Source organism: Artemia sp. Qi Xiang Cuo, chromosome 3 (assembly GCF_049724085.1).
Source record: "Artemia sp. Qi Xiang Cuo chromosome 3, ASM4972408v1, whole genome shotgun sequence".
Lineage (NCBI taxonomy): Eukaryota > Metazoa > Arthropoda > Branchiopoda > Anostraca > Artemiidae > Artemia > Artemia sp. Qi Xiang Cuo.
The window spans coordinates 56,582,462-56,609,711 of record NC_142796.1 but is presented as its reverse complement, the minus strand read 5'-3'; the positions used below and the strand labels follow the sequence as shown (position 1 = coordinate 56,609,711).

The 27,250-nt window shown below is 34.6% G+C and overlaps 1 protein-coding gene and 1 long non-coding RNA gene across 5 annotated transcripts in view; one reads left to right on the top strand and one right to left on the bottom strand.

Moving 5' to 3' along the window:
• Positions 1-27,250, bottom strand: part of Traf4 (TNF receptor associated factor 4) — a 209,117-nt gene that overhangs the window by 17,413 nt on the left and 164,454 nt on the right. For 3 of the 4 annotated variants that reach the window (XM_089086228.1, XM_089086227.1, XM_089086225.1), the window contains 2 exons: positions 8,581-8,742; positions 2,412-2,567 (listed from right to left, as the gene is read on the bottom strand). In XM_089086228.1, the coding sequence (XP_088942354.1) occupies positions 2,412-2,567; positions 8,581-8,742 (318 nt within the window). Of the gene's footprint in view, positions 1-2,411; positions 2,568-8,580; positions 8,743-12,473; positions 12,733-27,250 lie in introns of those variants that run through there. The other variant, XM_089086229.1, reaches the window with a different exon arrangement.
• The window catches only part of LOC148954316 (uncharacterized), a 178,439-nt gene that overhangs the window by 124,926 nt on the left and 26,263 nt on the right, over positions 1-27,250 (top strand). The gene's annotated exons all lie outside the window — the stretch shown is intronic.

Below are 27,250 nucleotides of genomic sequence, written 5' to 3'. Positions count from 1 at the left end.
TATATATATATATATATATATATATATATATATATATATATATATATATATATATATATATATATATATATATATATATATATATATATATATATATATATATATATATATAAATATATATATATGAACTCAAAAAAAAATTAAAAGCGTTACTGCAAAAGCCTTATCATCAGTAAATACAGGGTTTCGCAGTAAAATTTCAACGTTTATGACACTAAGATACAGGCCCATTCTTCACAATCTATTTTTCTGAAGAGATTCAAATTACCCAGGGGCTGAACCATGTTTTTTATTTTTTGGGGGGTGGGGCAAAATAGGTTCATCCGAAATTTTTTTTTAAGGGGGGCGCAAAATAGGTTGATCCGATAAACTTGCGTTGGGAGCAAGTTTATTTAATGCAAATTGAAGTTAATTAAGTAAATTGCACTACTTTAGACTACGCTAGGGGGCGCTCCCCTCTGGATCCGCAAATGAAATTCCCCCCCCCTGAATATGGTCTTGCCTGCACAACTCAAACCAGTTTGAGGGATATCAATACGACATCTGATATGAACAGTTTTTTTCTTTGATTTGTGACTTTCATAACCACAATGCAACTGACAGGATAAAAAAAATATCCAAATCTATTTTCCCACAGAGTAAAATGATATATAAAAACGGCAATTTCCCATGTCGACAACAGATTGCAAGCTTATTTTGACAGCTTGTTTCTTTTTACTAGACAGATTAGCATGTAAAACCCTGCACAGAAATCAAACCGCACCCAGATCAAGTGGTGAGGGGGTCTGCTTGGTGTTTCTACTAATTCACATATACCCAAGTAAAACGATGAAAAATTAATCTGTCATCAAACTTGGGTGTACTTCCCCCTCCACCCCTTGAATCTGCCACTGTTAGGACGGTTTTTATGGAAGGAGGAAAATCGTCCAGTCAACTTTCCTCAGAAAAATAGGAACACACTAGCTCTTAAATATTCGTTTTTGCTTAGCCCTTCCCCAAAAAACATTCATCAGCCCCATCCCTATTCCCCAATTGTCGGCCCCAATTATCGGATCGATATGCACCTATGACAACCAGCTACAAACTTGAAATTAGAATAATGAACATTAATAAAAGATATTGGCATTGTTAATGGATTTAACCCTTTTCGTTTAACTTCTCGGCCAAAAGCAATCCTCGGACCCATCGCTATTCCTCATTTGTCGAATCAGTATCACCTTTGACAACCAGCAGCAAATTTGCATGTGGAATAACGTATATCTATTAAAGATAATGGCATTAGTGACGGCTTTACACCTTTATGTTTAATCGATCCCCCAAAGTAATTCTTGGACCCGTCCCTATTCCCCAATTGCCGGATCAAGTTGCACCTATGATACCTTACAAAAAATTTGCATCTGCATTAAGAAATATTAATTTAAGATGTTGGTATTATTGATGGTTTGTAGCAATTGACGATGAAACAAGAGTTATTGTTATTGTAATTATTGTAGTTTTTTTCATTTTCATATTACATTTTACCATCAGATTTGTAAGCAGCAAGCTCAGAAATTCTTAAATCTCATTTTGGTAAAAAAATTAAGTATTTGTGGAACTGCGTTGTTGAACGGTCAAACTTCCGTCATAATTATTTTCAAATCTACAGCCTCCTTCTTTCACATCAAACAGAGGCGTCAATTAGTGGAGCAGGGTAGAGGGCATTCTCCTCCCCACCTAGGTTTTTGAAAAATAACTTGTATTCCAGTGTTTTCATCGAAAGATGTCATCTTTTAGGTATTTGCATTGAAAAAAAACTGACAAAAACACCAAAATTATCCCCTCTAGATTTCATTAAATAATTTTTGTCCCCATCCCATTACATTTTCTATTAGAACAAAGTACCAAGGACATCAAGTAAAAACGAAAGTTTGATTTTGAAACCCGAAATCACAATTGTTTTAGATTTTTCATCTGACTGTTTCAAAATTATGACATTTTTAGGAAAGTGTTACATTTTGTCGGTGTTACCGCGTTACACGGTAGATTAAATAAGCAAACCTTGTGAGTTAAATTTGGAAACGTGCTTTTTGTCCGTAAAAGTTCAAACATTAATAATCTATTGATTCTCAAAGACCTCATCTTCGAAGGCAAGCTATACGGTACTTTCTTAGCTTTTAGAGGTACAAAGTAGATTATTTTTTGCTGCTTTTTAACTCACGTTTCTATTTTGGTTTTGCCACCACTTCTATCAAAAACTGCTTTTATAGCATTTTTAGATAAAATTGAATTCCAATTTTTCCTGTTTTTATCATATACATCTTTGTATAAATTCTCACTCAACCAGTTGAAACAATCATATTTAATTTACATTGTCCTTGGTACTTGCTTGATTCTTGAATCCAGAGGCTGCTTTTCTGGCCTTCAATTCTTACCTTAAATCTACAGCCTGCTTCTTTGAAACTGCAGTTGACGGTCAGAGCTGGACAAGACTCTTTAAGATGAGAATCCATATCTTCGCGGACGAGATCAGCCGTTTCGCAGCCTTGAGGACATGTAATAGGGAAGCGAGAGCATTTTCCATGGTGTGCCTAAAAACGAAACATCCCTTTTAGTATTAAATTTACCTAATGAAAACTAGAAAGAAAAGGATGTATTAAAGAGAGATAATGTTCTGTTTTTTTTTTCTATGCATAGAATTATCAATTTAAAAAAACTACAGACAGCTTGTATTTTGACAATTTCATTGAGCTTTTTCTCCCATACCCCTAGCAGTGCTTTTCTAAAGCGTTTGAAGTAGGGAAAACGAGCTATTTAGATCTTGTTCTTACTTACCTCTATTATCGCCAGAATTCTTGTTATAGACATGATGGCTTTTTACCTCTTAATGGTAATGTTTCTTTTTCTGTATTAATTTAAAACAAATTTTCCACAAAATAAGTTTTTCAAAGAAAAGTAAAGAACTCCATTAAACAAAAAATGAGCAAAATTAAATCAAATAATCTACCGAGCGTGAAACTACCACAAATCAGCATCAATAAATAAATGAAACAAAAACGAACAGAAATTACAATAAATAACCGAGTCAAAAATAAAACAAGCAGAAATTAACATAAGTTGGGCTCAAAACCCCTATGCCTTCTCAAGGCAAGAACAAAATTTGCACTTTACTGAAAAAAATATAAATGTTTTTACTTTTATAACTTTAATAGATCAAATAATATTAACATTTTGATTACTAAATATTCAGTATATGTGTATTAAACTGACAATGCACATTTATTTGTATTTTTTTTCAGTAAAGTACAAATTTTGTCCTGGCCTTGGGACGGCATAGGGTTTGAGCCCAACTTATGTTAATTTCCGCTCGTTTTGAGTTTGACTCGGTTATTTATTGCAATTTCTGTTCGTTTTGGGTTTCATGCATTTATTGATGCTGATCTGTGGTAGTTTCACGCTTGGTAGATTATTTGATTTTATTTTTGCTCATTTTTTGTTTAATGGAGTTCTTTACTTTTCTTTGAAAAACTTATTTCGTGGAAAAAGTTTTTTTAATTAATTTCTTTTCGTTTTATATTGACATAGTATTTTAAGGGAAAAAGAAAGAATGCTTTAAATCTTTTCTTTATTTAAGACTTTATAGTTTGGCCTGCAATTTGTATGCTGGAGAAAAATTTTCAGCAATTTTAATAGCATACACCCTTTTTAAAATCTGGGCACAAATAGCAGTCTTTAATTTAGTTTCATACCTCCTCTAGTTGACCTGAAATGGTAAACTTGATACCGTTCGCAAAAAAATCTGTTTACTTTCTTTGATAGCTTGGATACACTTACATTATTTTGATTTGGTTAAATTTTAAGAGCAGAAGTAGTCCCGAAAGTCTGAACATAATACCCTCAGTCGTTCTTGGGATACTGCTGAGATGCCAAATTGGGAATTAGCATTAACTCAGTGCATTTTGATTTAATCTTAAGGCAACATTTATTTTTTAAAAATATTGGGCAAATGGGAGGGTGGGCGTGGGAGGGGAATTAGTTGCCCTCCAATCACTTTCAACTATTAAAAAGGGGATCAGCCCTTTCTATATTCAATCAAATGAGCCCTTTTCGAAGTTCCTACGACAAATCCTTCGATACGAAAGTGCCCTGGTCTAAAAAAAAAAAAAAAAAAAAAAAAAAAAAAAAAAAAACATTATACCCACATCGATCTTTACTATAAAAATGTCAAGCCTTCCAGTCGCTTTAGACTATTAAAAAGGACACTAGGCCTTTAGATTTCCAATCGAATGAGCCCTTTTTGAAACGACAACGCTTTATATAAACACCTTATATACCGCCAGGGCATAAATTACAACCCTTACCCTAAGGACTGTTAGGGTGGTTGTCATCCTCTAAGACCTAATTTCCAGAACTTTCAACTACGTTAAACAAAATAGCTATCTCAAAATTTTTACTGGGGAAATGGTGGGCGTGAGAAGGGCGGTAGTCATTCTCCAATCACTTTCAACTATTCAAAACGGCACTAGCCCTTTCAATTTCCAATCAAATGAGCCCTTTTGAAGTTTCTACGACAAAACTTTCAATAAAAATCTTATATGCCCCCATGGCAAAATTTACAACCCTTGCCCTGAGGGCTGCGGGGGGTGTCATTCTCAAAGACCTAATTTTCAGAACTTTTTACAATGTTTAACAAAATGGCTATCTGAATATTTTTATTGGATGTGTTTGGAGGAATAGTGGGCGTGAGAGGGGGTTAGTTACCATCCAATCACTTTTGACTATTAAAAAGGGCACTAGCCCTCTCAATTTCCAACTAAATGAGCCCCTTTTGAAGTTTTACGACAACTCTATTTATAAAAACCTTAAATGCCCCCAGGACATAACTTGCAACCTTTGCCCTAGGGGCTCTGGGATGGGGGAGGTTGTCATCCTTAAATACATAATTTCCAGAACTTTCAACTACGTTGAACAAAATGGCTATCTCTAAACTTTGATTGAATGTTTTTGGGAAAATGGTGGGCATCACAGGGGGGTTAATTACTTTCCAATCACTTGTGACTATTAAAAAAAGCAATTTCAATTTCCAATCAAATGAGCTCTTTTTGAAATTTCTATATAAACTTTATATGCCCCCCAGGGCTTAACTTACAACCCTTGCACTGAGGGCTCTGAAGGGGTTATCATCCTAAAAGACATAATTTCAAGAACTTTCAACTACGTTGAATAAAATAGATATCTCAAAATTTTGATTGGATTTTAGGGAAAATGGTGGCGTTAGTCACTCTCCAATCACTTTCAACTATTAAAAAGGCACTAGCCCTTTCAATTTCCAATTGAATGAGCCCTTTTGAACGCTTTCTATAAAAACCTTATATGCCCCAGGGCATAACTTACAACCATTGTCATGGGGCTTTGTGGGGGAGGGGCTTTCATACTCAAAGACATAATTTCTAGAAATTTTAACCACGTTGAATAATGTGGCTATCTCAAAATTTTGAGTGGATGTGTTTGGGGAAATAATGGGTGTAAGAGGGGGTTCAATTACTCCACTCACTTTCGACTATTAAAAACGGCAATTTCAATTTCCAAACAAATGAGCCCTTTTTGAAATTTTTACAACAACTTTCTATATAAACCTTATATGCCCCCAGGGCATAACTTACAACCCTTGCACTGAGGGCTCTGAGGGGGATATTTATCATCCTAAAAGACCTAATTTCCAGAACTTTCGACTACGTTGAACAAAATGGATATCTTTAAATTTTGATTGGATGTGTTTGGGGTAGGCGTGAGAGGGGGGCTAGTTGCCCTTCAATCACTTTCGACTATTACAAGGCCACTAGCCATTTCAATTTCCAATCAAATGAGCCCTTTTGAAGTTTCTACAACATCACTATCTATAAAAACATTGTATGCCCCCAATGCATAACCTACAGCCCTTGCGCTAACAGCTTTAAGGGGGTTATAATTCTGAAAGACCTAATTTCTAATTCCTTTAACTACATTGAACAAAATGGCTATCTAAAAATTTTGATTGGATGTGTTTTGGGAAAAGGTGGGCGTGGAAGGGGGCTAGTTGCCCTCAAATCATTTTAGACCATTAAAAAGGGCACTAGTCCTTTGAATTTCCAATTGAATTAGCCCTTTTTCAAGTTTCTACGACAAAGATTTCAATAAAAACCTAATATGCCCCCAGGGTATAATTTATAACCGTTGCCCTGAAGACTGTGGGGGGGGGAGTGTCCTGCTCAAAGATATAATTTCCTGAACTTTAAACTGCGTGGAACAAAATGACTATCTCAAAATTTGGATTGGAAGTGTTTTCGGAAATGGTGGGCGTGAAGGGGTGTTAGTTGCCTTCCAATCACTTTCGACTATTAAAAAGAGCACTATGCATTTCAATTTCTAATTAATGAGCCCTTTTTGAAGTTTCTACGACAAAGCGTTCTATAAAAACCTTACATACCCCAGGGCATAACTTACAACCCTTGCCCTGAGGGCTGTGGGGTGGTGTTCATCCTCAAATACATAATTTCCAAAACTTAAAACTACGTTGAATAAAATGGATATCTCAAAATTTTGATTGGATGTGTTTGGGGAAAAGATGGGCGTGAGGGGGGGGGGGTATTTGCCCTCCAATCACTTTCGACTATTAAAAAGGGCACTAACCCGTTGAATTTCCAATCGAATGAGCCTGTTTTGAAGTTTTTTCGACAACGCCTTCTATAAAAACTTGTATGCCCCCCGGGGCATAACTTAAAACCCTTGCCCTGAGGGCTTTGGGGGGATGTTGTCATCCAAGCCATTTTGTTTAACGTTGTTGAAAGTTTTGGAAATACTTTCAACCACGTTAAACGAAATGGCTATTTAAAAATTTTGATTGGATGTGTTTGGGGAAACGCTGGGCCCCCAAATTGACGCCACTCTATTGGAAGGTAAAATGGTAAGCTGGACTTTTTCTACTTTAACACCGGGAAAACAATCCTGGCATCACCAACGTGGAGATTAAATTTTTTGTAATCATTGATCATTCTAGTAAATACTTTTCACACGGTTCCTTTTCACACAAAAAGAACGGAAGTTCATTTAAGGCGAAAATTGGAAGCGTACGAGTATTTAACTATATCAACGCAATTATATAGACTGGTTTATCAGTAAGTGCGAGAGGAAATAAATAAAAATGTATTTCCGCCTTCACGGACATTAAATGCTGATAGTTGCAACTAGACACGTCATGAAACCTGTAGGAGTGGAGATAACCGGAAAACAAACATGAGGTAACAAGAACTGAATGACAAAATTCTGACGAATATTAATGTTCTGAAATGCAAAATGTGCAGTCGTGTGAATTCACGGATTTTTCCAGATTTTTTCTTCTTTTTTTCGGGGGGGGGGGTCAATATTTAGGGGAGGCAAGTTTGTTGTTTCCTCGATTTTCTTCATGGAAATACTGAAAAAGACATTTTTCAATGAAAATACCCGAAAAGAGGTATTCGGTAAAATCTAAAAAGGCTTTTATCGATCTTTTAAAGTAGTTCAGTTAGGTGGGTGAAACTCCCAGGAATAGATCTAGAGCTACAGCGATCCCTGGGAGGTATTTTGAAGTACCTAACTTCACCCCTTCCCCCGTAAAGGGCACTGATCTTTGATGAACTTTTGCAATATTTGTGTAATGATAGTGCATTGATAATGAAAAGAAAAGTAGAGTGGATTTGCTCAAATGATGCACAAGGAAAGTGCTTACATCCTGCTATATCTACTCAATCTTGATGTTAGGATTTAAAGATTGCAAATCTTCTTAAATTTTGGGAGGAAAACCTTGATATGGCTTGAGATCCTGTGGCTCTTCATGAATGCCCCGGCTTTTCTGGCAATACAGATTCTAAGGATAATTGTTTGTGCATCCATTCTAAGATGATTAGGAGGAACAGGACCCAAAACAACTAAGAGCAACTGACCATGGCAGTCAGGTCAAATAATTGCAACTTGGACGCGACCATATTTCGGACACGAGTTTTATAACTTCAAACTGCAATTAACTTTAGTTTATATTGCAGAATAGGAACTTGGAACAAATTATGCAGCCACAATTTTGAACAGTGGTACAATTTCGGCGGATGTAGTCTGAAATAAGCTCTAAATTATTTGTCATGTGTTTAATCAAAGCTTTGTTAAATTAAACAGAAGATGAATTTACTAAAAGTGTTAAAGATGAAAAATGTGTCGTTCTAGCGGTCATCAGAGGCTAGTGTATACTGAAGTGAGGGGTATGACAATATTGATCCTATACGTTGATAAATAAACCACATGTCTAAAAAATTAAAATAACAGCTTGAGGAGTGATAGTCACAAAAACGAGGGGAAGTATTCTTTTGCTGCAGATATTCAACTGTCGTGTAATGGCCTAAGACACGGCTCGCAACCTTATTGACACTGCCACGCTTGTGGTTACAATACATCCGTAAAATGATCGATGAGCCCTCGCCATTAGAATAAATCAACATGTAACGACTTTGATGGAATAAGAAAATACTAAACCTTTTAATATACATTAAAAACTTTTAAAGTGGAAAGCCCATGTACATATAAAATTAAAACTATTACCTGAAGAGTATCGGCCACAAACTCCTTACCACAAAAACGGCAGGGGAGTAGCCTCTTTGAACATTCGACTGTCTTGTGATGGCCTAAGACACGTCTCGGCACTTTCTGGCCACACTTGTTGTCACAGTATATTGGTTCTAGGCTACAGGTCCCAACATGATTCTAAAAGCAGGTAAACGATCTGGTTAGGGGCTTGTAAATTGGAACAAAAACACTTTTTAAATAAAGATACCTCTTTACCTCAACAGTTTTCAACTTTTAGAGCGTCAAAGATAACAACCTATAATTTAATAGATTGAAAAACATACAAAAAAACACATCAATAACAATGTCCAGGATCTATAGCATGTAAGGGACTAATATCTTAAAACCACACGAAAGGGGTTTGACTTGCTCGGCCTAATACACCCAAGCCAAACAAAAAAAAAAAAGAATTCTCAGCACAAACACACTGCCAATCACCCCCCCCCCCCGCAAAATAAAAAGATTAACAACTGACCCTCTGCACCCGGCCGCAATTTCCAGAGATTATGTTTCGGCATCTTCGTCCCTAGTGAAAGTCCAAAAGTTTACAAAGAACACTATTTTCAAATGGCAATCTGATGCAGCTACAAGATTTTTTAGGGATGGGAGCTTAAATAAGATAATTTTAAGAAACTAGAGAAACTGTAAATATTATGAGATTGCAGAGGACGATACTGACCCCTTAGCCTCATTCCCTGGAGTACCATATCTTTTCTAGCTGGGCCAGTAGCCAACCACAGAGAAGCAGAGTTTCCTTTAAAAAAAAAACTACTTAAGAACTTCGTTCTTTTTTACCATCTTAAAATTTCAGATAAAAAGACTATCAAGTTTTTGTGTTATATTTACTGACTCGAAATTTAAAGTAGCAAGCGCAGGTAAAAGCAACAACGGATAAAAAAAGACAACGTGGCTCTTCTTTTTGACATACACTTAAGCAATAAACAATTGGCTTGCCTAATTACATCCCAGAAACAAACCAATGAAATTAAACAAACTTTTGAATACGGAAGCATAGAACAGTTATCGCTCTTCTAATCTTTGGACAAACACAGAGACTCCCAATACGTAATCATTCTGAAGGGGGGCAGGTGCGCTCACAAACTGATTCATGTTACCAGATGCTCACTGTCTTCCGGGGTTATGATAAATAGCCCCATCTGGATCAACCCTACCGTGACATAGAAGAAGTGTATTGATCCAGAACTGATGTGACAGGAAGATGGCAATTGCCTTTGTACTCCTGAATAACTCAGAAAAACAGAAGGATAAAACTAGATACAGATGTTTTACTTTCAAAGTAGAACTGTGAAAAGTCAATCGGATGGCAAGACAGAGAAATTGATTGGCCTTTTCTTGCTTTATCGAATTTTAAGTTCCGATCAATGAATTTTGAGCATTCACGAAATATAAATTCAGCAAGAGTGATATCCCTATGTACCAAGCCTAAGAGGCATATCTAATAGACCATACCCATGCCCAAGATTTTCATTCCAAGGAGGGGAGGGGTTTACTATAAAAAAATTGAAGGTTTTACTGTGACAATTAAATTAATGTTTTCCAGGGAAATTGCCTACGGATTGTTTTGGGTACCCGACTGACTGACCGTATTTCGAACAGTAGGCAGCACGAAAAGTGTGGTTCAATTCCACTTTCTAGGGCTATAATGAGAGGAAGTTTTCGATGGCTAGGGCACTTTCAGCGGATGCAGGATGACAGATTGCACTTTTCGGCCAACAGTCTAGGATTAAACAAAAAGCAGATCGTCCTCGGTTGGGGTGGGAAGGTGGTCGTAATCGAAGATTTAAGGGAGGTGAGAAATACCCGGGAAGGTGTACAGAGAGAGGCTTTGAATAGGTTGGAATGGAGTAGGAGCGTGTGTAGCTGTGTTGGTCTCAGGCGAATTGGTGCTGCGGTGAGTTGTTAGTAGTAGTAGGTATATTAAAATAGAGGAAAAGGAGTCAAAATTTTGAGATTTAAAATAGTTCCAAGCCCCCTCCCCTGAAAACGTATTATATCTTGCTTAGAAACTATTTAAAAATGCGAAACGACATGGGTGAAATCACCAAAATCATCAAATCTTAACACTTTAGATAGAGCCCAGCCACCCCCCCTCCCCCATTTTTACTATTCATCATACTTGACTTAAAAACTATGTAGAAATACCAAAATATGCAAAACAGAGGCTTGGTCAAATACCAAGACTTTTGTAGTGCATTATTTAATAATTTCATTAACAGATTATCCCCGTATTCTGATTTAAGCCCTCTAATAGCCTAATTACCAATAACTCATTCAGATAATTTATAATTATTGAATTTTGAGAATCGCTTCCATAGTTCCAGTTTAAATGTGTCCCAACCCCTCTCCCCAACCCCAAATGTTCTGATATAGCCCTGGCCTATTTGCTAGGGCTTGCTGAACAAAAAAGAATAAAAAAAATGAATAGACGATATTTGACATTGTGAAAAGTACAAAGATATTTCAAATCAACATAGTCATCAAAGTCAAGGATATAGCCAATAACTATGTCCATGCATTAAGCGGAGACTGGGGGGGGGGGAATGTAATTATCCTGGATGTGAAAATCCAAGAACAGAATTTTTGAGAATGTATTTGAGGTAAAATTGTGTTATTGTTGCGTTTATTTCATAACAGTGGACTGTTACTGCAATATGTTGCCGCACTCATACTTTTAGTAGACAGCTAATTAGATATGCATTCATTCAGACCTCCAATACCTTTTGCCCAGTGACGTCAATCCACGAAAATGTAGGAGGGGCAAAATGTATTTTTCAAGATGTCGTGGAGGGATTTCTTTTTGGGTACTTATCCGTTATAGCGCCGACACTCAGATTGTTCATACATTGACGCACTGTAGAACCGGTTTTTTTCGTTAGTTTCTTTCAGCTTAGCGTGAGACAAGATAAAGAGAAGTGACAGAATAGATGGAAAACATAATTTTGGGTTATATATTTGCACATTAGGGGAGGGGGGAAAGTATTTTGACAGTATGAAGTTAGAAAACAATTCTTACTTCATAATATGCAGAATAATTGTACCTAACACATTTTGCATGTAGACCCACTATATTTTACACCCACCCCCCATAATGTGCAAATATATAGCCCAAATTTGTTTCTAAAGTATTATATTTTCAGTATACTTAGGTATATTTCATTAGGATTAACCTAAATTCACTTCTTGAGTGTCGGCGCTATAACAGATAGATACCTCTTTTTGTTTTGCTTTTTTACGAAAATTTAAAAAACACTCTAAAAAAGATATTTCCCAAAATCTTGGGGGAGGCCAAATGCCCAGACACCAATTGACAACGCCGCTTTTTCCTCAGCATTTTACTAGATAAAACATCATATTAGTATCTATAAAGAACTTCCTACATTTGTGTGAGGCGGCTATGGGGGATTTTCCCCCTACTTAGACTTTGAAAAATTCCTTTCTGGGGTGTTTTCATTGAAAAAAAATTACCCTTCCCCCAAGGTTTTGAAAAACAAATTTGAACCATTCCCTACATTTTTGAGAATCAACGTCACTGCACTTGTGAACAATTAGGCTAATTGGAAATACAAGACATTCATGTAGGTAAGAATTTATTTCATAGAAGGGGATTTGAAAATACATAAAACCCAGCAATTTTTTTCTTGAAAAATGTAGGAGATTAAAAAAATATTGTTAGATGTGGGAGGGGAGGGGGTATAACTTTCCACACGCTGTGTATGTGGTCTTCTGAGAATTAGGCTATCAAAATAAGAAACAAATACATACTGAGTAAGAAATGAAACGAGATAATATACACACATAAGATAATTAATACATAATGAAAAATAAATAAACGAGAAATAAATACATACTATGTCATTGTGTGACCTGCTTCTGTTTTTCACTTTACTTTGGGGTCCTGCAACACGGGTGGAGTCCTTCGCTTTTAACCCAAGGGTATTTGTAATGCTATTTTTTATTCCATATGCTTTTACATTCTCTCCTTTTTCCGAATCAGAACTAATTAAATATTTCTCCCACATAATTGGTATTGGAGCCATTGAAATGGGCCTCGGGGTTTTTACAGGTCTTGTCATGGTCAAAACAAAGTCGACTCTACTCGAACTTAACTCTAAGGTCTACACTCTGCACTGGCAAATTGTCATCTGAATTGACAAATCTGAAGCAGAAACAATAATCACGGCTACCCGTAGTATACCCGACAGAGAAAAAAAAACTGTGAAATTTAGAAAATCCCACGGTTTTAATTGCAAACTTTCCGTATACTGCACTACTGTGGTTTGAACTTTGACTTTTAAATACAAAATTTTGATATTTACGGTAGAATTTCACGCCCTGATAGGGTAAAAATTGTAATTCTTTAACAATTTCTACTTTTAGATACCGAATGTGAGAAAATAATGTAAGTACTTTATTAATGTTTGCATAAATGCGAAGCTTCTTAAGACATTTTGCCATAGTAACACACAGAAAATCTCGACACTAAGGACAGCATTTCAGCACTGGTAGGGTAAAAACCCGAATTTCTGAAAGCGGTGATTCTTGAATCATTTTTTTATATTTTTTTTTGAACTGCGTGATCTTCTGAAGTAATGTAAATATTTTGTTTAGGATAACACTTTATCTCTGAAAAATTAACTTTAAGGGTAAAAATTTTTATTATTTAGTGCAGAATCTTAGTTCTAATTAGGCAAAAAACGGCGATTCCTAAATTGATCAGATCTTAACTGCTTGGTCGTCTGAAGTAATATTAATACTTCCCTTAGGATTTGCTAAGAAGTAAACCTTAAGAAAATATATTTGCAAGTTCAAAATAGATACCAATAACATTTACGGCAGAATTGAGCACTGATAGGGTAAAAAGGATGATTTCTGAAAATCCGTTTATGCTTCATATTATATGTAGCAAAATCAATTCTTTCCTAGAAGCTCGAAGTTGCATACACCACAGAAAATTTACAGGACAGGATTGAGACCTTGTGGGGCCACTGAGGCCCCATAAGGTCAAGTTAGAGTCAAGGTAAACTTAATCACAAGGTCAAGCTAGGTTCCACATAACTTCTTTTTTTGGCATGTTTCTCATTGTTACAATTTTGACATTGTTTAACACAGCATTCATGCAGCTTAATTTTGTACGTTTCTCCTTCCCACTGAAACCAATCCCTACCACGTGAATATGTCTTCTGTACCCCCCCCCCACCACCAGAAATAAAAGGCAAGCGATACTCAACTGCCCCATGCCAAAACCTAGTACTGCATCTACCCAAAAATTTGATTTTAAGCTAAGGATGGACCCTCCCCCCCCCCTAGCCCCAATTCGGTGAGTCTAAGGGCTCGGTCGGAGTTTTTCTTTCTAGTGTTCTTTTTTAGATATGACTTAGTACCTGCAGGGGGTAAAACTAGAATTCGCCAGTTTTCAACTGCCAAAACATAATGTGGACAAATTGAAATTCCAAAACTAGTACCCAAGTACAGCAGAATAAAAATAGCAAAGACGGGAATAAAATGGACTTTGGAAGACCTATTCATGATATTAAGTATCATCATATAAAAAAAAATTTAAAAAACTACTATTTTACTATTTTCTTAAAAACCATAAAAATGTAGATATAAGGAGTTGGCATTTTCACAATCATCTTTCTGAAGACAATTAGACAATGTGTTCAAGTACGCTTTTACTATACAATTCTTAAATATAAAGAAATTTCTATTTTAAACAAGTGAGTCATTTCCTGATAATGGTTAAGCACACATGTGTGATTTTGGCCTCTTTGAATTTGCTTCAGCTGGTAATCAAAACCCATTCAATGACTTCATCAAAATTTTGGGTTATTTCTATGAAATAGTGACTTGAGAACATAAAAACCCGTTCACAAATGTCAATAAGCCTCTAACCTACGGTGCCAGCAGTTCCATTAACCCAACCCTTGTGCAAACCAACCTAGACAATTCAACACTGCAGCACAGCCAAGGTATACATCCTTCATGTAAATCGACCCTTCATGTCATTACTTCCCACGTTTTTCTCTTTATTGCTTTATTTTTTTTCCCAAACTCCATTTAAAGCTGATTGAAACTGAGTCAAGCTGTTGCTTCTGTTGAAGTCGTTTTTTCGGATTCTGATTTAGTTTACTTTATTTTTCTTAGTGCTATATTTTTTTTCCTGTCGCTATTTAAAACTGAATTTCACTGATTCACTTTATTGTTTCTGTGGAAGGTATTTCTGAAGATCCTGTTTAACTTCCCATGTTTTTCTTTATTGCTTTAGTTTTTTTTTCTTCTCCAAACCCCATTTAAAGCTGATTGAAACTGAGTCAAGCTGTTGCTTCTGTTGAAGGTGTTTTTTTTTCGAATTCTGTTTTACTTTCCTTTATCTTTCTTTAGTGCTACATTCTTTTTTCGTAAATCTGTTTAAAACTAAATGGCACTGGTTCTAATTATCGTTTCTGTGGAAGGTATTTCTGAGGATCCTGTTTTATTTTCTATGTTTTTCTTTATTGCTTTAGTTTTTTCCCCCAAACTCCATTTAAAGCTGATTGAAACTGAGTCAAGCTGTTGCTTCTGTTGAAGGTATTTTTCAGATTCTGTTTTACGTTCCTTTATTTTTCTTTAGTGCTACAAATTTTTCCTATCTCTATTTATAACTGAATTAAACAGATTCACGTTATCGTTTATTTGGAAGATTATCTTGGTGAAAGATAAACGTGTATAAATATTGCATTTACTTGTTATGTCATATATGGCTACAACCTACGATTATGACGTCATTCCTCAAATTGTATATGAAAATGCAGTTTTTTTTGTCAAAGTTGATTCTATTTTCTTTTTAATTACAAAAGGCACTAGATATAACAATTTCCTTTAAAATGAGTCATTAAATAGCTCTCTGTGATTTTCCAGTGCCGACCTAGCCGAGGAGAAAAAAAAAGATGCCGTCGATGCAGAATGTTGTAGTTCAAGCCACTTTCTTGTTTTTCAAGCCAACATATTTTCTTTGCTGTTCAAGTCAAGAGACTGTAAGTTTCCTATATATGAGTGTCGGACAAGGCGGTTCAAATAGTTAACTTTGTGTTTCAATTTGACATTATTTTTAGGAGCTGTAGGTTGTTGAATTTCTTAGCATGGGACGTGATTGTCTCTTACTAGGTTGCAAGCAACCGCTGCAACCCGGATTCATTTTCATCAATCAACCCCTTAAACATTTAAAATGACCTTAAGTTACAACTACTGTCCTTTACCATATTCTTCACTATTACAGCAACCCTGATGGATATTGCCTTGAATCTACTCTACTATAGTGCCATTAATGACAGAGATAAGGTATGACCATCGATATGTTCATGACCCAAAAATTTTTAACTAATAATCAACAATTAAACTATTATTTTTCGTCATGGAAAGGCAGCGTGGTCTTCAAAAATACCTAATTAATAAAAGTTTTGAATTAACGTTTCTATCAAATTTAACTTTAAATTTGATTGAATTCTCTAATATAAAAATTACAAAAATTAATATTTGGAATAGTAAGAGACGAACTTAAGGGAATCTGGAAGCTAACTAAGTTCGATATGTGCCATAGTTTGTGCTTTACTAGGTTTCAGCCATCTCTACAACCATGATACCAATGAAGCTTACGTCTAATGGTGTACGAAATTTGTAAAAATATTGATTTCGTTTTAAATTTCTTTTTTTTTTTAATTACAAAAGCACGTACACATGACACATTCCTGATGCTATAATAACATAAGCTACTAGAGTGTTATAGAAAAATGCAGTTTTTCGTAGAAAATTGATCATGTATAATTTTTTTAATACAAAAGGCACTAGAATTGGCAATTTCCTTTGAAATGAGCCATTAAACAGCTCTTTATGATGTTTCAGTGCCCCGCTATCTGAGGAAAAGAAAAAAAAACTAAAAAAAATGCTGTATATGCAGAATATCGCGGTTTCAGCCACTTTTCTTAATTTTCAAGCCAATATATTTCCCTTTTTGTTCAAGCCAAGGGACGGTAAGTTTCCTATATAGGGGTTTCGGACAAGGCGGTTTTAATGGTGTAATTCTTGTTTTTATCTTACTCTTTTTCTAGGAGTTATGGGATATTGTAAATTTCACTAAGGGACGTGGTCATCTCTTACTAGGTTGCTAGTTACCACTGTATCCCGGACAGGATTTTAATACTTAATTACTATGGGCTATAGTTTGTTCTTTATTATAATAATTTTTCAAATACTTCTAATTACTAGGGGCGTTTTTTCACTCATCAGTGTGCTAATCGATCTTTTATCAGAAAACGCTTAAAAGTGAAATCTTTGAACAAATATCTTGCATCTTTTGTCGTTTTTTTGCAAACATCTTTCATCATTCTGCTCTGATCAGCGGTCTGAGAACAATCATGAGTAGATCATCAAAGTTCTCTCATCATTGTTCTGTATGGCAAAACAGTGGCGGTTTTCACACTTTTTGCTAACATCAGTGAGCTGTAAGATCTTAGAACAAAGATGAGTTAAAAAACAATAATCTTTGCAGAAAGATGTAAGATCTTAGTGCTAAAAAACGGGCCTACTGTTTGCAATAGTTCGTTGCTTGATATAATTCATCAATCTCTGAAGTTGCTCTTTATACTAAATATTTAAGTTAATATAGGTTAGAGTTGGCTCTTTATTATAAATTATGAGAGGCAGCCTGGCCGAGTGGTCCAAGGCACTGGTGTTAGCCACCAGTCGTTTCGGAGGCGTGGTTTCAAATCTTACCGCTGGTATACGATTATGTTTGAAAGACTGCAGTGTGAAAAGACATCAAAAATGCAGTTTTTGGTGGAAAAATTTATTCTCTTTTAGAAATAATTTATTTTAGTTACTATAGATTTTCAACCCAATTAATTTCCTTTAAAATGAGCCATTAAACAACTCTCTACGATGTTCCAGTTCCAAGCTATCTCTGGATACAAAAGAAAAAAAAATATCCCGTTTAGGCAGAATATTGTTGTAGCTGCCACTTTTCTTGATTTTCAAGCCAATATATTTCCCTTGCTGTTCAAGCCAAGGGACAGAAAGTTTACTATAGAGGGGTTTCGGACAAGGCGGTTCTAATGGTGTACTTTTTGTTTTGATCTGACTCCTTTGTTAGGAACTATGGGTTTTTATATTTCTTAACATTGGACGTGAGCGTCTCTTACTAGGTTGCTAGCTACTGCTGCAACCCGGATAATTACAGAATTCCAATTTCTAGTATCGATCCATTATATACTTTAGTTTTTACTATGGGGCGTGGTCGTAGTTCAATTACTATAGGCTATAGTTCGTTTTTTAATATAAAATATTTAAAATCAGCATAAAAATCTGATTCTTTTGATGCATCTATTGATATTAAAACTCCATTTTTTAGAGTTTTGGCTACTATTGAGACGAATTGCTGTTACTATACAGTTCGTTCCCATGAACTGTTTGAAATTACTATAAAGTAATTCAGTAAATCAGTTCGTTAACACGAACTGATTGACAATACCGATGGTTAGAGTTCGGTTTTTAAGTTATCATATACTGTTAAAATTATTTGTCATAACAACATTTCTTGGTGTAGTGGTTAGCACTTAGGACTTTGAATACTGCGATCTGAGTTCAAATTTCGGTGGATGATTTTTATGAAATGTAGCTTACTTATACTACCATTTAGGTTTCTGCCGTAATTCTCTCTTTTCAAAATTTAATTAGTTACTATGGCATAGAGTTACTTCTTTACCATATCGTAACAATTTGTTTCATTATAATAATTATTTTTCTTAATTGCAAAAGGTTTCTATATACAGCAATTTCCTTTAAAATGAGCCATAACACAGCTCTTTATTATGACCATGAACTGCTTGATTTAATTCTTCAGATACTATGGGTTACAGTTCGTTCCTTATTGTAACTATATCTACTAGCAAACAAGTCAAATACATGCGATGGTTTGATCTTCTAATGATCGTCTTTTAATATAATCTCTTACTAGGTTGCTAGCTACCGCTGCAATCCGGAAATAATCCTTTGGACTTGAGCCCATTCTTTACTAAACATCTTTATATAAAATATTTAAGTTACTATTGGCTAGAGTTTGTTCTTTATTACAAATCTTTCAAATTGATTACAAACAGGAAAAAGCCTACGGCTTTTTCTTCTTTGAAATAGTAAGAGACTAGCCTTAAGCAATCAAATAGCTAACTTAATCAAATGTATGTAATGGGTTTTTTATTCCAATGGTCGTCTTTTAATGGAAAATTTTAATATATTGGCCTTAAATATAACTGTACTAGCCTACACTATAGTTAAGTGGCCTATAAAATTTAGTAGAGGCAAGAGGTTGTTATTTACTATAAAACCTCAAAGAATCAAGTAGCTAACTAAGTCCAATGTAAGCAATTGTTTGTTATTCTAATGATCATCTTTTAATTTGGCGTTTCTTACTAGGTTGCTAGCTACCACTTAAACCCGGATTATGTAATAGGTTGCTAGCTACCGCTGCAACCTAGATATTCTTATTTCTGCTACTATGGGCTTAAGGTTCGTTCTTTCATGTAAAACTAGCAAAACATTTTTTAAGTCTGATGAAGATTTAACTAATGTGTCAAAAGTAAGGTTGCAAGTCGACGATTTTGTTTTGGCCTTATTATAATTGGTATGGTGAAATAATAATATGCATATGGCTCTTAAATCATACTTATTTATGGTCCCATACGGTTTAGTGGCTAGGACAGTTAACTTTCACTTAACAGGCCCGGGTTCGATTCCCGGTGTGGGAAACTTTTTAACTCTATAATCTTCGAACATTTGTACCTTTTATAATTTATAATGATGTATAATATAAATACTGTAATCTTAACTATAGTGAAGTTGCCTATGCAAGTTAGTATAGGGAAGAGTTCGATCTTTATTATATGAAAATTAGTTTTTTTTTTTTTTTGAGGTTATCCCCACAATTAACATTTCGGTTACTACGAGCTAACGTTCGTTATTTGTTATAAACACGTCGTAAACACTATGATAAAGCAAAAGACAAGGGAAAAACTAGCTAAATTATGTAGACTGCAAAATATTATAAGAGACGAAACTCAAACAATCAAGTAGCTAACTAAGTCCAATGTATGGAATGGTTTGTTATTTCAGTGATTGTCTTTTAATTTAAAAATATAAATACTGTAATCTTAACTATAGTGAAGTTGCGTATGGAAGTTAGTATAGGGAAGAGTTTGATCTTTATTATATTCTAGCTAAAATAATGAAGATAATGTGAATGTACCACAGGGTTCAGTTTCTTTGGACTTGAGTTCGTTTTTTAACTATAAATACAAACAGTAAAAAGCCTACGGCTTTTTCTTCTTTTAAATAGTAAGAGATGAAACTCAAACAATCAATTAGTAGCTAACAAAGTCCAATGTATGGAATGGTTTGTTTTTCAGTGATCGTCTTTTAATGTAAATTTACTAACCTATACTATAGTTAAGTGGCCTATATAATTTAGTATAGGCAAGAGGTCGTTCTTTATTATAATCTAATGATGTACTTTTGTTTTGATCTGACTCTATTTTTAGGAGTTTTGGGATTTTATATTTCTTAGCATTGGACTGATCGTCTATTACTAGGTTGCTAGCTACTGCTGCAACCCAAATTCACATATATATTTATTTATGAGAGGCAGCCTGGCCGAGTGGTCCAAGGCACTGGTGTTAGCCACCAGTCTCTTCAGAGGCGTGGGTTCAATTCTTACCGCTGGTATACGATTATGTTTGAAAGACTGCAGTGTGAAAAGACATCAAAATGCAGTTTTTGGTGGAAAAATTTATTCTCTTTTAGAAATAATTTATTTTAGTTACTATAGATTTTTAACCCAATTAATTTCCTTTAAAATGAGCTATTGAACAACCCTCTACGATGTTCCAGTGCCAAGCTATCTCTGGATACAAAAAAAGAAAAAAAAAGAAAAAAAAGAAAAATATCCCGTTTAGGCAGAATGTTGTAGTAGCTGCCACTTTTCTTGATTTTCAAGCCAATATATTTCCCTTGCTGTTCAAGCCAAGGGACAGAAATTTTACTATGCAGGGGTTTCGGACAAGGCGGTTCTAATGGTGTACTTTTTGTTTTGATCTGACTCTTTTTTTAAGAACTATGGGTTTTTATATTTCTTAACATTGGACGTGATCGTCTCTTACTAGGTTGCTAGCTACCGCTGCAACCCGGAAAATATAATACTGTAATCTTAACTATAGTGAAGTTGCGTATGCAAGTTAGTATAGGGAAGAGTTCGATCTTTATTATAACGTCTCTTACTAGGTTGCTAGCTACCGCTGCAACCCGGAAAAAACTATTCTCGTCATAGCTCTAATATAAAACTATGACGACATTCATTATTTATCTAGTAAGGTTTCAGACAAGGTAGTTCTAATGATGTACTTTTGTTTTGATCTTACTCTATTTTTAGGAGTTTTGGGTTTTTATATTTCTTTGCATTGGACTGATCGTCTCTTGCTAGGTTGCTAGCTACTGCTGCAACCCAGATTCACATATATATTATTTATGAGAGGCAGCCTGGCCGAGTCGCTGCAACCCGGATCAAACAATCAAGTAGCTAACTAAATCAAATATATGTATTGGGTTTTTATTCCAATGGCCGTCTTTTAGTGGAAAATTTTAATATATATTGACCTTAAATATAATAACTGTACTAGCCTATACTATAGTTAAGTGGCCTATAAAATTTAGTATAGGCAAGAGGTCGTTCTTTATTATAAAAATTTTGGTTCCAGGAGTTTCGGTTACTATTGAGACAAGTAGCTATTATTACTATAGAGTTCATTACATGGACTGTTTTATTGCTTCAAAATTCAAATATCTTTGAAAAGACTGCAGTATGAAAATACATCAAAAATGCAATTTTTTTGACAAAATTGATTCTACTTTAAAAAGTATTTTATTTTTAAATACAAAAGTGACTAGATGTTGCAATTTCCTTTAAAATGAGCTATTATACAGCTCTCTATGATTTTCCAGTGCCCAGCTAGCTGAGCAGAAAGAAAAAGCGGAAAGAAAAAAATATCCCGTTTGTGGAGAATAACGTGGTAAAAGTCAATTTTCTTGATTTTCAAGCCAATATATTTTCTTTGTTATTCAAGCCAAAGGGAGGTAAGTTTCCTTTATAGAGGATTCGGACAAGGCGGTTCTAATGGTGTACTTTTTGTTTTGATCTGACTCTTTTTTTAGGAGTTGGGGGGTTTTATATTTCTTGACATTGGAGGTGATCGTCTCTTACTAGGTTGCTAGCTACCGCTGCAACCCGGATATCAGATCAATATATAAGTGTGTTGCATCATCCTGCGCATGCTTATTTAGAGTTCGTTCACAAATTTATTATTGGCTAGAGTTCGTTCTTTACTATACAAACAGGAAAAAGCCTACGGCTTTTTCTTCTTTGAAATAGTAAGAGACGAACCTAAAACGATCAAGTAGCTAACTAAGTCCAATGTATGCAATAATTTTTTTATTCCAGTGATCGTCTTTTAATGTATATGCACCCCGGATTATATTAAAAATTTTCAGTTAGTATAGGCTTGAGCTCGTTCTTTATTGTAAAACAAGAAAGAAAAAAATATCCCGTTTAGGCAGAATGTTGTAGTAGCTGCCACTTTTCTTGATTTTCAAGCCAATATATTTCCCTTCCTGTTCAAGCCAAATGACAGAAAGTTTCCTATACAGGGGTTTCGGACAAGGTGGTTCTAATGGCGCACTTTCTTTTTGATCTGACTCCTTTTTTTAGGAACTATGGGTTTTTATATTTCTTAACATTGGACGTAATCGTCTCTTACTAGGTTGCTAGCTACCGCTACAACCCGGATACATTGGACGTGATCGTCTCTTACTAGGTTGCTAGCTACCACTGAAACCCGGATTACTATAACAACCAGGATGACGTCACTTACAACTTGGGTTTCGTTTTGTGCTATATCATTACAAACAGGAAAAATCCTACGGATTTTTCTTCTTTGAAATAGTAAGAGACGAACCTCAAGCAATCAAGTAGCTAACTAAGTCCAAAGTATGCAGTGGTATGTTATTTCAATGATCGTCTTTTAATGTAATTTTAACCGAATTAATTTCCTTTAAAATGAGCTATTGAACAACCCTCTACAATGTTCAAGTGCCAAGCTATCTGTGGAAAAGAAAAAAAAAGAAAAAAAGAAAAAAATATCCCGTTTGGGGAGAATAACGTGGTTAAAGTCAATTTTCTTGATTTTCAAGCCAATATATGTCCCTTGCTGTTCAAGCCAAGGGACAGAAAGTTTCTATACAGGGGTTTCGGACAAGGTGGTTCTAATGGTGTACTTTTTGTTTTGATCTGACTCCTTTGTTAGGAACTATGGGTTTTATATTTCTTAACATTGGACGCGATCGTCTCTTACTAGGTTGCTAGCTACCGCTGCAACCCAGACTTTACTCGGTTTCAGCTATATCCACTGAAAGCAGCTTAGGCCCCATTTATCATAAACGTTATCGATTCTTTATGTAAATAGTAAGAGCGATCCGTCTCAATAGTAACCGAAACTCTAAAAACCGAAATTAGCTAATTTCTTTAATGTAAAATAAACAGGAAAAAGCCTACGGCTTTTTTCTTTGAAAGAGACGAACGTCAAACAATCAAGTAGCTAATTAGGTCCAATGTATGCACTGGTTTGTTATTCCAATGATCGTCTTTTAATGTTTTCAAAGCGTGTTTTCAAAGCGCATTTTTTCAATTTTTAGTTACTATGGGCTCTGGTTCGCCTTTCACTAGGTTTTGCCATCTATAGCAATTATGATTTTCCAAAACATATTTAAAACTTTTAGTTACTATATGCTTCGGTTTGTCTTTCACTTGATTGCAGCTATAGCTACAACTATCATTTAGAGCTCGTTCTTTACTATATAAAAATACTAAACTTTTCAGTTAGTAAAGCCTGAAGTTCATCCTTTATTATAAAATAAATTACAAACAGGAAAAAGCCTACGGCTTTTTTCTTCTTTGGAATAGTAAGAGACGATCCTCAAATAATCAGGCAGCTAATTATGTTTATAATTTGTTCTTTAACATAAACTTCATTAATCGGATATTTTAATATATCCTATATGGTCTAGAGGTTGGGATAGCTGTCACCCAGCAGGCTTGAGTTCAATTTCCGTACGGGAAATTTTTACTTATGATGATTTCTTAAGGAACATAATTAAAATTTCTTAATGTAATAAAAATAATTTGTTTTAATTACAAAAGGTTTTTAACCCAATTAATTTCCTTTAAAATGAGCCATTGAACAACTCTCTACGATGTTCCAGTGCCATGCTATCTGTTGAATTACTAACCTATACTATAATTAAGTGGCGTATAAAATTTAGTATAGGCAAGAGGTCGTTCTTTATTATAAAATTTTCTTGATTTTCAAGCCAATATATTTCCCTTGCTGTTCAAGCCAAGGGACAGAAAGTTTCCTATACAGGGGTTTCGGACAAGGCGGTTCTATAGGTGTACTTTTTGTTTTGATTTGACTCCTTTTTTAGGAACTATGGGTTTTTATATTTCTTAACATTGGACGTGATCGTCTCTTACTAGGTTGCTAGCTACCGCTGCAACCCGGATGCTAGCTACCGCTGCAACCCGGATTTGATCTGAATGTTTTTCAGGAGTTATGGGTTACTTTAGTATTTACTATAGGGCATGATCGTCTCCTACTAGGTTGCTAGCTACCGCTGCAACCCAGATGATTACAGACAGGAAAAAGCCTACGGCTTTTTTCTTCTTTGAAATAGTAAGAGACTAGCCTCAAATAATAAAGTAGCGAACTAAATCCAATGTATGTGATTGGTTTTAATTCCAATGATCGTCTTTTAATGAAAAATTTTAATATCTTTACTGTGTATTGAGGCGAGTCGTTCTGACTATACAGTTCGTTACCACAAACGTTTTGAAATAACACGAACTGTTTTATTTATGTATCATAATGTAAATTTTACAACTTTAATTAATTACGCCATATTCTAAGTGGCTAGCACGATCGGCCGATAACGGAAAGGTTGGTGGTTCGGATCCAGCCAGGGTAGTTTTCTTTTAATTTGTAATTCAGCTATAAATAAAACCATATTATTACTATATCATTAACTATAATTAAGTTGAGTATCTAATATAGTATAGGCAAGAGTTTGCTCTTTATTATATAATTTTAAAATTTTCAGGTATTTATCTTGTTTGAATTACAAAATTAGTATTATTGGTTAGACACCATAAATATTTTTGCAGTTTACATAATAAGTTTAGCGATTCTGGACTGAAAACTAAAATAATTGCATTTATGAGACAATAATATGGAGATATGTACTTTACGGGTTACAAACCAAAAAAAGTTTGGTTCCAGGATACAATAATAAATTTGAACTGAGATGAAAAAAAATTTCTTCCAGGAGACAAAAAGCAAAACTAATTTTAGAATTTTCATGTATCTTCGAACATTTGAACCTTTTATAATTTATAATGATGTATAATATAAATACTGTAATCTTAAGTATAGTGAAGTTGCGTATGCAAGTTAGTATAGGGAAGAGTTCGTTCTTTATTATAATTCGATCTAACCATTATGTATTCATGAATGAGACCATTTACAGTTTTGACGTTTCTTATATAGTAATTATGACGTCACTGCATTAAAAATACAGTTTTTATTGGAAAAATTTATTCTCTTTTAGAAATAATTTATTTTAGTTACTATAGATTTTTAACCCAATTAATTTCCTTTAAAATGAGCTATTGAACAACCCTCTACGATGTTCCAGTGCCAAGCTATCTCTGGATACAAAAAAGAAAAAAAAAAGAAAAAAATATCTCGTTTGGGGAGAATAACGTGGTTAAAGTCAATTTTCTCGATTTTCAAGCCAATATATTTCCCTTGCTGTTCAAGCCAAGGGACAGAAAGTTTCCTATACAGGGGTTTCGGACAAGGCGGTTCTAATGGTGTACTTTTTGTTTTGATCTGACTCCTGCTTTAGGAGCTATGGGTTTTTATATTTCTTAACATTGGACGTGATCGTCTCTTACTAGGTTGCTAGCTACCGCTGCAACCCGGATAAAACTTAAGAGATTCTGAACTCAAAACTAAAATAAAAAAAAAATGAATATTTCTCATTGGAAATATAGGACAACAATACAGAGATACGTAATTTACGGGTTAAGCCAAAAAAACTTGAACTAAGATGATATAAAATTAATGGCGTATAAAATGGTGTAGCGAGTCAATTGAAGCAAAAGGACAACCAAACTAATTTTTAAATTTTCAGGTTTTTTTCTGGTTTGAATTAAAAAATGGATATTATTGTTCAGACACCGTAAATATTTTTGCACTTTGCAGCTAAATAAAATTATATTTTTTTAAATTTTCAGGAATTATTCTAGTTTCAGTTGACAAATAAGATTTTTTTTCTTCAAGGAATCGAGCAGCTAACTAAGTCCAATATATACAATGGTATGTTCTTCGAATGATCTCTTTTAATTACGTTCCTAGCTACCGGTGCAAACTGGAACTATTAAAAAATATTTTATCTTTAATTACAGAAGGAACTAGATGTAGCAAGTTTTACTATTGAGACGAGTCGCTCTTACTATACTACAACATATAGTTCATTGTCACGAACTGTTTGCTTTGATGTATCTACTGGTACCAAAATTTCGTTCTTTAGAGTTTTGGTTACTATTGAGACAATCATAATTTTGTTCTTTAGAGTTTCAGTTACTATTGAGACAAGTAGCTATTATTACTATAGATTTCATTACCATCAACTGTTTGATTGCTTCAAAATTCAAATATCTTTGAAAAGACTGCAGTATGAAAATTCATAAAAAATGCAATTTTTTTGACAAAATTGATCTACTTTAAAAAGTATTTTATTTTTAATTACAAAAGTGACTAGATGTTGCAATTTCCTTTAAAATGAGCTATTATACAGCTCTCTATGAATGTCCAGTGCCCAGCTAGTTGAGGAGGAAAATCAAGCGGAAAGAAAAAAATATACCGTTTGTGAAGAATAACTTGGTTAAAGTCAATTTTCTTGATTTTCAAGCCAATATATTTTCTTTGTTATTCAACCCAAAGAGTGATAAGTTTTCTTAATAGGGATTTTGGCCAAGGTGGTTCTAATGGTGTAATTTTTGTTTTGATCTGACTCTTTTCTCAGGAGTTAGGGGTTTTTATATTTCTTAACATTGGACGTGATCGTCTCTTACTAGGTTACTAGCTACCGCTGCAACCCGGATTCAGTGCCAAGCTATCTGTGGAAAAAAAAAGAAAGAAAAAAATGTGCTGTTTGTGGAGAATAACGTGGTTAAAGTCAATTTTCTTGATTTTCAAGCCAATATATTTCCCTTGCCGTTCAAGCCAAATGACAGAAAGTTTCCTATACAGGGCTTTCGGACAAGGTGGTTCTAATAGTGTACTTTTTGCTTTGATCTGACTCCTTTTTTAGGAGCTATGGGTTTTTATATTTCTTAACATTGGACGTGATCGTCTCTCACTAGGTTGCTAGCTACCGCTGCAACCCGGATGCTCGTCTTTTAATGTAATCCTTTATGAAAACTTTACTAACC